Here is a 14,106-nt window from a genome sequence, read left to right as displayed (position 1 = left end):
GCTCTGCAGTGAGTGAAGTTACACCAGCTATGAATAGGTGACAACCTACACTAACTTCCAGTGAGCAACATACACTCTGAGTGACTCTGTGACGTCACAAGTCACCTCTGACATACAGGAATCGCACTCTCGCGGACTCCATAGCAACTGTCGCGCTGGGTACGAAGGCTCAGTCGTTGCTCCGCCCCTCTCCCGCATGGACCCGCCTCCCCCTTTGCGAGACTCAGCGCTGCTGCATACAGGGGAGGACTAGCTACAGGCGAGCGCCGGGATGAAAGGAAGTGTGCGCGCGCAGAGGCAGTTAACGGAAGAGGGGAGGCGCGTGCATCCGCTGCAGGGACGAACACACCGAGACACAGGCAGGAAAGGGGCAGAGCCGCTGGCAGTGACACAGGCAGGAAAGGGGCAGAGCCGCTGGCAGTGACACAGGCAGGAAAGGGGCAGAGCCGCTGGCAGTGACACAGGCAGGAAAGGGGCAGAGCCGCTGGCAGTGACACAGGCAGGAAAGGGGCAGAGCCGCTGGCAGTGACACAGGCAGGAAAGGGACAGAGCCGCTGGCAGTGACACAGGCAGGAAGGGGGCAGAGCCGCTGGCAGTGACACAGGCTGGAAAGGGGCAGTGACAGGGGCAGGAGAGGGGCAGAGCCGCCGCTGGCAGTGACACAGAGGCGCAGATAGAAAGGAGGCTGAGGTACAGATAAGGTGACAGGGCAGAGGTACTGGTAGACGAGTGAGGCGGTACGTGTGTGTCCGGACAGCGCAGGTGGCTCCGGAGCCCCCCGGGAGTAGGTGTGCGGCTCCCCGCAGAGCTATGGATCATCTCCAGGTCGCCAACCGATACCAAGTGGTAAGAACTGCTGTGTGAGCTGTGACGTCAACGCGCCTATGCACGGCGGAGTTTGATGTCACGGTGGATGTGTTGCTTTCCGGTTTGTACGAGCACTTGTCAGTAGAGTCTGCCTTATTGTTTTTTTTGTCACTGTCTTACACTCTGTCCACTGCAATTGGGTCATCCTTTGACACACCATGAGATTGACTGCGATCTTACACACTATATATACACACAGTGTTACCGCCTCTCTCTTGCATAACATATGCAGCAATAGGATCACCTTTTTATATACCATATGCTGTAATAGGATCACACCCTTCAAATCCCAATACATACTATGGTTAGTTAGGACCGTATAACTTTACCACGAACGAATTATCTGATATGTCACAATGCATTCTGCGGAACAGATTGTCCGTTGCTCATTAAAATTGGATTTGCTATACGTCACTTTAACTATTCGAGCTAGTTTACGTACCTGATTCCGTTGGATAACCGAGGACCGCCTGCATCCCTCTCAAAACATCAGGTGGCTTTTATAAGCTTTAATTGGGTCTGTGTTTTAGACACTGCACTGCAGTGGGATCTCCCTATCAGACACTGCACTGCAATGCCTTTAAAAATCAGGATCTCTCTTCAAACATCTGGTGCCCTTAATACTGTAGATATCTATAGGCTCTTCTCCCTTGAAAATCAGAAGTCAGTAGTTGAACTATATATTCTTGGTGGTGCCATTATGTAGATTCTGTGACATATTAGTCCGTGTATGTATTGTCTTTTTTAGGGTAAGGCCAAATATGTTCACAACCCAGTATATGTTATGTTATGTGTAATATGATGTGATGTTCCCTGGTTATAGCTCGTTTGTATGTGATGGGATTACACTATCACTGTGTGTGTGTGTATGTTTTATATTGAATGAGTTTCTTCCGTGTATCTATGGAGTCCTATCTTTTGTGTGTGTATATTTTCCACAGGCCCCACTAGCTGTGTATCACAGTAGTTTGTTTCTGGTTTGACAAAGGGTCTAAAATGTATGGATCGCCTCTACTACATGTGTCCTGCTGCAAGATACAAGGGCTTAAATTCCTATGCACTGCCTCAACATAAATTTGGCCCTGGACTGAAACATGTTATATAGCACATGATTTCTTAGATTGTAAGCTCTCTGGGGCAGGGACTTCCTTTCCTATTATCTGACGTTCTTGCACTTATTGTATTATAATTCCCTGTACTGCCTTGTCTCTAAGTTCTGAGTATACTGTGGACGCTATATAAAAATAAAAATACCCATACACTATATACATTACTACTGTGCACTGCAGACATATCCTATGGGGTTTTTTTTAACACATGTTAGCCACCTACAGTACTTCACTAAGAATAAATAAGCACAGAGACCCTCATTGTTATTTTTAGCTCAGATAAGGACACCTTATTTCTTTTGTTAATGCCAAAAAGACAAGTTATGTAAGGTAGCCAGAAAAGCAGACAAGTGACAGGCCTTATTCTTCAGCAAGGGATTTCCCTGCTCTCAGGAGTGGAGGGGAGATATTGTCTTATCTTAACCAATGTATTATCAGACCAGTAAATGCCAGGACATGGGTGATAAACTACCACATGGAACTGTTTCTTCATACTTTGACTTGCGTGATGCTCTTCACGGTGGGGAAAAACTGCTAAGCTGTTTATTTTCTAGCAATTAGCCAGAAATTACTGACGCAGGCTATTTGTGTGAAGTTGTATAATTAGAATTTATGATGTTATGTTATATAATCGTTGTGCATATGTAGGCGTTTGATCTTCTTTTACCAGAATACACAACATATTTTATCCACGATCTATAGCTCGGGTCCTAGGATCAGTGCGAACAGCTCTCGGGGGGACTACTAGCCTGTCGTAAAGGAAATCTCTATTCTTGATCAAGAAGTGTTTCTGAAAATTAGAGTGTTTGCAACAAGAAAATATCATTGTTAAGAGAGTAGTGAATGCATGCAAGAAGGCACCTCTAGCAGTTCTTTCAGTTATCTAAAAACAAAGGCACGAGACACTGCACTTCAAAATCTAATGTAGTGGGCAAACGCATTGTGATTCCTGTATCAAGCGTTTGCATATTGGCACATGACACACAATATTCTAATTGTCCTAAATGTTACCCTTTATACAATGGGCAAATATGTAAAATGTGATGCCTGCATGTTAATGATTGGAAGAAAGAATAGTAAAATACTTGCTGCTGTATGCCTTTGTGGGTCCTAATGTTTGGATGTGATTTGCTACCATGTTTAAAGCTGCAAAAGAGCAAGAGAGATTTTGTGTCTAGCAGCTCTGGAGCAGGGCAGTTGACTGGTGGTTATTTACTTCTGATCTATATGGCTACTGAATGCTAAGCAGAGTTTTTTTTATACTTTCACTTTCTCCCCAACTCATTAAGCATGTCCGTTGTGCAATTGTGTGTCATTTAAAGGGAATCCCTCCTAGGACTAAAGTTTTCAAATTTCAGTGGCATGTTTAAGGGCTCTTACCTACTTCCCATATTTGTTTTTAAAACTTGGGAGGGGTTTGATTTTTTTTTCTCCCTCCCCCCCCTTTCTGGCAGCTCCATTTAGTTAGTCAGTTTCAGCAAATGATTGTACAGCCAGAAAGGCCAAGACATCCTCAACTCCCTGCATTGTAAATGATTGGTTGGAAGTAACATCTCCCAATGTTTACTTGTAATTCCAGTGCTCATTCATCTGACTCTTTTCTCCTAAAATGTTGTTGTTGTTGTTGTTGTTGTTGTTATTGTTCTGTGTACATATGTAAGCATACAGAAAACCTAAGAGCATGTTTACATCTGAGGACAGTCCACAAACCTACCTTACCCCCCTCCCCCCGCCATAGCATGCCATGCTTCCACTGCAGCAAATGATTCTGGGTAAGAACATGCAAATGAACGCTTGGGCAGATCCACAAAAGGGTGCTAAGCTTTACCACGCCTTTACTCCCATTCATGTGAATAGGTGTAAAGTTGTGCTAAAGCTTCGCACCCTTTTGTGGATCTGGGTCGTAGGCTGCAGCCCCGCTGGTGCTGACCGCGCGCATGCTCGAGTGGTGACGTCATCAACTCTTCAAGCATGAGCGCGGGTGTCCTGCGAATTTTGTGGGCGGTGGGGCGGGGTTGCATGGGGGGCCTATTGAGGGCGTTTTTTTTTTTTTTTTGACTTGCCAAGCTTGAGAGCGTGCGTGCCCGAGCGCGCATCGCGTGAGCGGGGACGTGAGAATTCACTTTGCACAAAGTGAACTCGGCAAGCGCCGTGCGCTCAGCACTAGCGGGGATGCAGCCTTAGGCTGCGTCCATAGAGGGGAGCAGTGCTGAACAGCGCTGACGCTGAGGCTCGCCTGCTGAAGCTGTGCGATTTCATGCACATGCGGGCGCGATCGGGAGGCGGGGGGAGGTGGGGCAGTGACGTCGCTGGACCAATCGCCCGCGACGCGTCGACGTCACGGCGCCGTGATGTTGACGCTGCTTCGCGCTGATTGGATGTTTTCAGCCGACAGCGCGCTGAAAAACAGCTTGGCTGTCGGCTGAAAAATCCAACTCCTCAGCACGCCTGCGGACGCTCGCGTGAGCCCCCTCTAAAGACATCCTCATTTAGGATGCCGGGGCTCAGCGCGGAGCGTCCGCACGGCTCAGCGCGGCTTGTCCTTCTATGGACGTGGCCTTAGTGTGTAACATTTTGCTTCATATCCACTTTAACATGGATCCCTATAAGCTGATGCCTGCTGTTTTACACATCTCAAACAAAGTCTGAGTTAAAGCAATGCATGACCAGTAAACCTACTGAGACAGCAGTTTTGACGTGTTTTTGTTTCTCAAGATCTTGAGAAGGTTCCCATTGGGGACGAAACATTGATCACCATTTAATAAGTACAAATTTCACTAATACGTGTGCTGGTCCTCCCATTTGTACTGTGAATAATATTGTGACCGTGACACCCTGTTATTGGTAGAAAGCAGTACCTTACATGTCCTGTTCGCAACCCATCAGGCTTTGCTATTGCGAGGATAGGTTGTGTTGTGGGAAGCGAGAGCGCAGTGGAAGCGAGAGCGCAGTGGAAGCGAGAGCGCAGTGGAAGCGAGAGCGGAGTGCTCCGTAACCATGTCTATACCTGCTCTAATTTTTTTTGTTACAGTGCAGCTAACTTGTGTCGGGAGGGGGGGAAGATTGTTTGTGTTTGTGTCATATGTACACAGAGTTGCTGCCAGAGGACGTGGGGAAGTGCCGTGACTGTTCCCCCTCCCACGCACTTTCTGGGTCTTAAATATTCTGTCTGACTTCTAAGAATTTTATACTCTTGGCCACTGCTGATTTTGACATTTAAAATTAAATAAAATTATATCTGACAATTAGTTTTTTATAGTAATTAGGAAAGTCCCTTTCCTAGTTTTATTAACTGACTGCAGAAGCAGAGAGTCTAAAAATATAATCGTTTTTACCATTTTTTTCCCAGCATGGTTAACTACAGAAAGGTTAGGCCAAAATAGGTATAATACTGTAAATGTCAAAGGGCAGCTTTTTCCCCCCTCAAATGGATCGTGATTGTTTAACATGGTAAGCATTTAAACATATGTTCTTCTGAGTTAATCTCTAACACAGCTCACCAATCCTTAAGATATCAGGCTTTATTCCCACTCTTCCTTTTATAACATCCATCTATTGATAAATGCTGGGCCTATATTTTACATTATTTACTGATTCAAGACTTTGCCACTTGTTTGTTTAGTGTGTCACTATAATTGCTTGCAGTTAATTAACATTAGCATTTGAACACCACATTCCTAATAGAGATGCTTGGGAGTCTGCTCATAACCAGTCCTGGTAACCTTTTCCTCAATGAGTTTTCTGTTTGGAGTGCACCTTTTTGAAGTTCATGGGAATCCCTCTCTGGGGATGGATATTTTCTGATTGGTAACACATCTAGAGGAGTATCCACAGATGGCATCTTCTCTCTTTTTTTTATTTTTTATAGTTCCTTATTGAATTATATAGGTTCTTTTGTGCTCCTGTTAAATATGCTGTGAATACTTGGTCCCCATTCTGGAGGACAGTTAAGCTCTATTTACATCAAAAAGACTACAATTTCTCCAGCACAGAGAAGAGGTCTTCATTGCGTATTGGGTAGGAACCAAAGACTAGAGGGCGTGCAGGAAGCTATACAATTTCACAAGCATGTTTTTAGATCTTGGATCTCAGCAACTGACTAGACAGGAAGCTGGTGTTAATCATGGCAAATGTGATTCAAAACAAGAAGATGTTTGCTCTGTACTGCATTCATGGAAACATTGGCTTCAGAAAGAAATTCTTTGCAGTGTCGCTGTGCATCTGCAACTGGGTCAAGAGTGATCTAAACTCCAGGATGTAATAAGCATCTGTACTTTTGGAAAACTTTCACTCTAACAATGAGTTCCTTAATGGACTAAACGGTTCCTTAAGTCCCAGTTTTCTAATGCAACACAGTGAGGGGGAGAAAGGTTTCTAAGCCGCAGTCTCATTTAGTAACACTAGATATGCAATTATAGGTCCTGTAACCTGCCATTTTAACAATGCTGTGTAAGAGACGTGTGCAGAGGTACGCAATGGAGACCGTTTAAAGTGAAACTTAAATTAGGCTTTATTGCGCCTGTCCTTTTAACACAGCAAAACATTCAAAATAAGCCAAAGAAAAACCTACTCCGCTTTGGAGGATATCTACACATGTAGTCCAGCCCTCTCTAACTGGGTTGTTAGCTAAGCTAAATAAATATACATACATACATACAGTCCCATAAGAAAGTCTTATCTGTTTTTTGTAGCTGTAGGGGGTTCTTCTGGGTTCGTACCCTTGTGTGCTATAGCAATATCAGGATCCAGGTTTAGAAATCTTGTCCCCTTTTGTCTTGCTGTCAGCCTGCAGTCTCTTTGCAGCTCAAGATATCTGTTTGTTCCCCAGGTCAGCCAAGTTGTGGACTAGGGAACTCTCTGGTCTTTCCTTCCTGGGTCAGCTCTAATTGTGAGCTCAGGAATCCTCCTCCTGTTTCTGGGAACAGGCTTTTTCTATAGTTCTGATTAAGCAGGTGGAGTTGGTTTATTGCTGGTGTGCAATTAACCAGCACACTGCTGGATTAGAGGCACGTTTCTTAACAGGTATAAGTCCCTGTTACATGCTGGCATTATAATGTAAGGGTTTTTCAAATTGGGGCACAAAAGTCTTACTAGAGAGAGCACAAGTTCCATAGACTGTAAAATATACAGTATATTTCCTCCCTTGTCCCTGCATGTAATTGCTTAACACTGGGGATTGAGCCCTTTCCAACTGGAGGTGGGACACAGATCACTTGACTTTCTGACTTGTGTAAGAACAACTCTTCTCTTGTGTCCTAGCAGCTGCAAGGTGGACATGTCTTGTGCTCTCTCCCTTATGCTCCCCCTCCCTCCTTCTAAAGGTTCTTCAGTACAGTTGCAAAATGATATATTACAAGAGTTGTCCAATTTTTAACGAAACATGGATGCACTATCAACTGGAAAAGAGCAAATTGAAGCAATCGGAAACTTTTTTTTTTTAGGATTTGTCTTCAATTTTAGCCAGGAAAACATGTTTTTCCCTCCATGATGCAAGACCCTGATCAAAGAATACAAGAAAATAAGGACTTGCATGAGGTTGTTGTGATGGTGCTCGTCTCAGACCAGGAAGCTGACCTGCAGGGCAGAGGCAGGATTTTGAGACTGACCACAGGCTTCAAAACTGTGTTCAGTTAAGGATGGCAGAGTCACAGGCAGAGTTCAATGAAGTCGGCAAAGTTTGTAATCTGGGTCATGAGCAGAAATCAAGGTTAGTGCAGAGAAACCAATGTGGACTTCAGGGAAACACATTGCTCAGGCATTGGCTGGTTGCAAATGGCTGCTACTTGAAGGCCTAAGGCAGGTGTAACCAATCTCCAGACTCCATCTTTATTTAGGACAAGGTGAGGCTACTTCCTATCTTCGACCACCATCGCTCATAGCGAACGACCACTGTTTTCGGCTATCTTATTTTTAGTTCCCATGACCTCAGAAACAAGAGTTGCAGAAATCCAGGCCTCATCTGTCACGTGATGTAATTTTTCATCAAGACGAAGCAGTCTTAAGAATGGTTCTACAATTTAGGTCTAAAGTGTCATCCTTTTTCAATCTCAATTATGACCTCATTCCTCCATCGTTTTTCCCAAAACCGCACAATCGGACTAAATGGCATTTCATAATTCTACTTCCCTCCCCCTATAAAAACTTGGCGTAAGTCTGACAGGCTGTTTTTGTCGTCTTTGGGGATCTATTAAAAGGTTGAACAGCATCTAAACACTTGATGGCTTAAAAACACTATTGTGGAAGCTTACAATCTATGTAAGAGCTCATTGTACTAAAGCAATGTGTATGTCTTGGGCCGAGAAAGCAGTTTCTTCACCAGCTGACACATGCAGAGCAGCTACTTGATCTGTCATCCAAACCTTTGTGAATCATTACAGTATTGACATTGCATCTTCAGCAGAAGAAGCCTTTGGGAGGGAAGTACAGCAAGTTGGGTTTAAAAAACAAACAAACACATTTTCCTTTTTGTGCCTGATTAGATTATGGAAGGAAATATACTGTTGCAAAAGTTAATGTCTCATTTTCTGCCAATTACTCAATTTGTGTTGAAATGCACAAAGTTTCTTTATGTAAACAACGATTTGTATTTATTTGCTTATCTAATGACCAATGGCTGAATTCCTATGGCCCAGCTGTGCCAGGATGCCTGAGTATTAATATTACTACTTTATGCTTGACATAAGTTTTTCAATACTTATTCTATATAGACTTTTTTTTTCTAGTACATATTTATTCATCTAGATGTGATGTATGCTGTAAATTATAAAAAAAGAACGTACTCCAGTGATCTTCAAAATAGAAAAAGATGTTTAATAAATGAGGATCTCTGCTTATTAAATATCTTTTTGTTTTTTGAAGACCACCGGAGTGCCACTACTTTTTTTTTCTTGTGATTTACGGTATTTGTATTTATACAGGACTGTTGTTGATTTGCACCTGTGGCGTTTTCCTGCTAGTACCGGGAGTACGCCTTCTCTAGACATTAAATTATAGAGCGTTAAACCATTGTCTTGTATTGGAGAAAATTGCATATTTCCTGATCACCCTGGCAGTGGGCACCATTGGGTTAATCCCTTCTCACTCTAGGTAGGACAGGAAGTAGACTTTTGCAGGTAGGCCATATAAGGCCCCTCCCTCTACCTGCACATTAGTCTTTTTCCTGTCCTCACAGCTAGGAGTAGGATGTTTTATTTTGTTAGGGACTCACCTACTGCACCTAGTGCAGATATCCAGGGTCTCAGCCTCTCTGCCCTGAAGCTCCGATCGACGCGCCCTGCTGGTGGCAAGACGGAGACCCCTTAGAGTCGGGGGAGCCCCTGGAACCCATTACATCCGTGGGGTGGGGAGCAGCTGCAGCCGCGGGCGGGGAAGCTTACGTGCAAAAAACCCGTTACCAACTGAAGGTAAACAGAGGGGGTGCATAGCAGCTGCAGCTGAGAGCCGTGGAGGCCCAGACTCACCGCACTAGCGTCTGGTACGCTGCGGTAAAAGTACCCCAGGAGCCCGCTACATGCGGAGGGGGGAGCAGCCATAGCTGCGAGCCGGAGAAAAGGCTCAAATTGACCGCGCTAGCGTCTGGAACGCTGTGGTAGAGGGAACAGTGCACGCGGCCGCACGGGAGCGTGCGCGTGAGGTTCCGGCCGGCAGATGCGTGCACAGACACGCGGGCCGTGCACGTGCACTTGATGACGTCATAGAAGCGACGAACACACTGTGTGTATGTGTGAGTAAAAGCTGCAGCATGGAACGCTCAGCAGGGAGAAGCCAAGTGCTGGAAATGGTTTTGAAATGAAAACACCCAAAACTTCAGTTCCCAAGACTAGGTGAGTCCGTAGTTTTTAGTTCTACATGGGAAAGAGAGATGGTCTATATACATTAGGGTGTATGTTTAGTATTTATTTTGTTTTTATAAATTAGTTCGGTGGTTACCCTCCCAGAAGCAGGATCTTCAAAAGGGACAGGTGAATCCCTGCAACATAAATGAAAGGTTGCTAAGAAAACTAAATGGTGTTCAGCTTGTGAGAAACCAGCCCTAATAGGGAAGTAATTATGTGAAGATTGTCTTAAGGCACCTGCAGGTGATACCAATGAACAAATGAGCACTTTCCTTATTGATGAAGGAGGCTGTTAAACAGAGTGTTGATGCGGCAGTCCAGCAAGCTGTTAACCCTGCGCAGGAAAGATCTAGATCCCAGACCAGTCTGGATAAGGGGAAAGGTTTTTCATCATATGAGTCTGACATTGATTGTTTTCATGTGTCAGAGGGTGAAATGGATTCATCAGATCAAGATATTCAGGAAGAGTAATCTGAATTTGATGTAGAAAGGGTGGATCCACTCATCAAAGCCATGATACAGGCTTTGGAACTGGAAGACACTGAGGAGTTAACCCACAAAAAAGATAAACTTTTTGGGGCGAGACAAAGAGTGTCCTGGCTGCTTCAAGAGTTTCTGTACTGGCCTGCTGTTTGACAGAGCTAGGCAGTCTGCTGCTGCTGCTTTAAAAAGGTAGAGTCTTTCCTATCCATCAAGTAATTAAGGACCTCATTCAGGTGGAGTTGGCGCAACCAGACGCCAGAGTATTTACACCTAAAAGGTTTGGGAAGATGTATCCATTCCCACAAGAGGAGGTAAAATTTTGGGATGTCAGCCCAAAGGTGGATACTGCTATTTCCAGAATAGTAGAAAAGACCACAATTCCAATAGAGGAACCTGCGTCATTGGAGGACGCTATGGATAGGAAGATGGATACGTATTGAAGAAAGCATACGTTACCGCAGGAACATCCTCAAACCTCCATGGCAACTACTTCAGCAGCAAGGGCTATGCGAGTGTAAGCAATATACAAAAGTGCTATTCTTAAAGCACTGTCAGAAGTAAAATGAGCAGCCAAATCTATGGTGCTGGCGGTATCAGCAAGAAGGGCTTTATGGCTCAGACAGTGGATGGCTGACACAGCATCAAAGAACAACTTGTGTGGATTACCATTGAAGGTGAGTTCCTCTTCGGTAACAAACTGGATGCAATAATAACAAAAGCATCAGGAGGTAAAAGCACTTTTTACCTCAGGAAAACAGGGCCAGAAGATTCGGTTTCCAACAGGCTAATAGAAACCAATATAAGGAACCAAAGGCATATAGACCTGGCAGGTCATCTCCAAGACAAACAACATGGAGGGGCGGCCAGAACCGGCTTTTTCGTGGCGCCAGAGGAAGAGGATCATCCACAAAGAATAGTCCACATGAAGGTCAGAGGGCCCAGCAGTTGCCAGTAGGAGGGCGACTGAAGCAGTTTTCTGCAACATGGGCCCAAACAATACAGGACAATTGGGTATTACCGACCATTCGTCAGGGGCTTAATAACATGGATACAGTCCAAGGAAAAAAGAAGGCAGATGAATTCGGCTTTAAAGAAATTATTACAAGCAGAAGTAATAAAGAAGGTACCTCAGGAAGAGGAAGTGGAATTTATTCCAGAATTTTTCTAGTAAAGAAACCTACAGGGGAGTACAGAGCAATCCTAGACCTAAGAAATGTGAATTTATTCTTGAAAATAAGAAAATTCAAGATGGTGTCGTTGAACCTGATTATTCAAGAGGTACAACCAGGAGACTGGATGGTGGCGATAGACTTAAAGATGCCTATCTACATGTGCCCATAGCAAAGGAACACCAAAGATGCCTAAGGTTTACAGTAAATCAAGATCATTATCAGTACACAGCACTGCCATTTGGTCTGGCGACTTCCCCAAGGACGTTTACAAAGGTTCTAGCCCCTCTAGTGGCAGAAATGAGAGAAGAGGGATAGAAATATACCCATACCTGGACGACATCCTGGTAAAATCAAGGAGTCTGGAGAAACTCCAGCAAGACCAGAAGATGGTAATAACCTTCCTGGAACACCACGGTTGGTTAATAAGCAGAGACAAGAGCCATCTCATGCCCACTCAGCTGTTAAGATTTCTGGGGGTAGAATTTGATACAGCAAAAGGAGAAGTGAGACTACCAGACGCAAAGAGGCAAGACATATCCATGCAACAAAGAAGCTCAGGAAAGCTACCAGGACTTCAGCAGAAGAATGCATGAAGCTCCTAGGGAAATTCGCTTCAACATTAAGCGTCACAAAATGGGCAGCAATACATATGAGACCACTGCAAAACAATTTTCTGCAACAATGAAACGGGAATCACAAGGACACAAGACAAAGAATCTTGTTACACCCACACACAAAACAGGAATTAAAGTGGTGGGAAGATACCCGAAACCTGGAAAAAAGGACAAACACTACACCCAGTGCACTGGGTAAGAATTACAACAGATGCGAGCAACACAGGTTGGGGTGCCCAGATGGGAGAAACATTGGTGCAAGGAACCTGGACAAACCAGGAAAAGCATCTTCCATCAAATCTGCTGGAATTAAAAGCAGTACAAAGGGCCTTAGAAGCTTTCCAAGACCATATAAGAGGTGGCTGTATAAAAATAGAATCAGACAACAGGTCAGTTGTCAAGTATATAGCCGAACAAGGAGGAACCAGGAGCAGAAAGCTGATGAACCTCACAGCAGAAATCCTCTTTTGGGCAGAGTGCCACTTGTCGGAAATTACAGCCATACATATCCCAGGACTAGAAAATGTCACAGCAGACTTTCTAAGTCGGAACATCATGCACCCAGGAGAATGGGTATTATATCCACAGGTGTTTCAAGAACTGGTAGAGCGATGGGGTCAGCCAGACATAGATCTCATGGCGACACACCAAAACCGCAAGGTAAGGAACTACTGTGCCAGACCGTTTCATCCAAGCGCACAAGGTACTGATGCTCTCAGTTTCAAATGGCACTTCAAGTTGGCATACCTGTTCCCTCCAATTCCCCTAATTCCGAAAACAATCAGGAAAATCAGGGAAGACCAAGCAGAGGTGATATTCGTAGCACCCTACTGGCCAAGAAGGCTTTGGTTCACATACTTGGTAAATATGGCAATAGATACACCATGGCACATACCAGATCGCAAAGGGTTGATGCGACAGGGGCCAATATGTCATCCGAATGCCAAACAATGGGCTTTGACGGCATGGCGATTGAGCAGGAAATATTGAGATTGAAAGGTTGTTCAGACAAAACAATCCAAACCCTTTTACAAGCAAGGAAAAGTTCCACATCGAAAGTATACCATAGAATCTGGCTTTGCTTTCGCGATTGGTGTGAAAAAGAAAAACAGAATTCCTTTCACCTAGAATTGTATCAATTGTGGAGTTCCTGCAAAAAGGATTTGAGAAAGGTCTCAGTCTTAGCTCATTGAAAGTACAGGTGTCTGCACTATCAGCCTTGTTGGAAAGAAATCTGGCAATGGAAAGATTGATCATCAGATTCTTTCAGGCAGTAAAAAGGTTAAGGCCTCAAATCAAGAACAGGGTACCTACATGGGACTTGTCCCTAGTATTGGATGTACTAACAGCAGCTCCGTTTGAACCTATACAGGAGATAGGCTTAAAATGGTTATCATGGAAGATGGCGTTTTTGATAGCAATCACCTCAGCAAGGAGAGTGGGAGAACTACAGGCTCTATCAGCCAAGGAACCATTCCTAGTCATACATCAAGACAAGGCAGTTCTCACACCAGTGCAGCAACTCCTGCCAAAAGTTGTATCACAGTTCCATATGAATCAAGAAATTGTGATTCCGACATTCTGTCCAGAACCAAAGAATAAGAAAGAAGAAAGACTACACAAATTAGACGTGGTAAGATGTCTAAAAGTGTACCTGGAAAGGATGCGAGATATCAGAAAGTCAGACAGACTATTCATCAATTCCAGAGGGACCGAAGAAAGGTCAAGAAGCATCAAAGACAACAATTTCCCAGTGGATAGTGTCTTGTATTAAAAGGCTTATGAAAGCAAAGGACAAGATAAACCTTGGAACATTAAAGCTCATTCTACAAGGGCCATGTCTACTTCATGGGCATTTAAAGCCCAGGATACACCAGGACAGATATGCATAGCGGCAGTCTGGTCCTCATTCAATACATTCTTGAAATACTACAGACTAGACGTACAATCATCAGCTGACGCAAGCTTTAGTCGTAGAGTGATAGAATCTGTAGTGAAATAAGTATAAGGTATATTAATAAAGGTC

The 14,106-nt window shown here is 44.2% G+C and overlaps 1 protein-coding gene across 3 annotated transcripts in view; it reads left to right on the top strand.

Moving 5' to 3' along the window:
* Window positions 1-209: 209 nt before the first annotated feature.
* Window positions 210-14,106, top strand: part of NDFIP2 (Nedd4 family interacting protein 2) — an 82,929-nt gene continuing 69,032 nt past the window's right edge. Inside the window, exon 1 of one of the 3 annotated variants that reach the window (XM_075590875.1) lies at window positions 210-846. In XM_075590875.1, the coding sequence (XP_075446990.1) occupies window positions 811-846 (36 nt within the window). In that variant the 5' untranslated portion in view covers window positions 210-810. The remainder of the gene's footprint in view (window positions 847-14,106) is intronic. The other 2 variants (XM_075590876.1, XM_075590877.1) reach the window with 2 other exon arrangements.

The sequence above is a fragment of the Ascaphus truei genome, chromosome 3 (assembly GCF_040206685.1).
Source record: "Ascaphus truei isolate aAscTru1 chromosome 3, aAscTru1.hap1, whole genome shotgun sequence".
Classification (NCBI taxonomy): domain Eukaryota; kingdom Metazoa; phylum Chordata; class Amphibia; order Anura; family Ascaphidae; genus Ascaphus; species Ascaphus truei.
The sequence above is the reverse complement of the archived record's forward strand: the minus strand, read 5'-3'. Positions and strand labels throughout refer to the sequence as shown.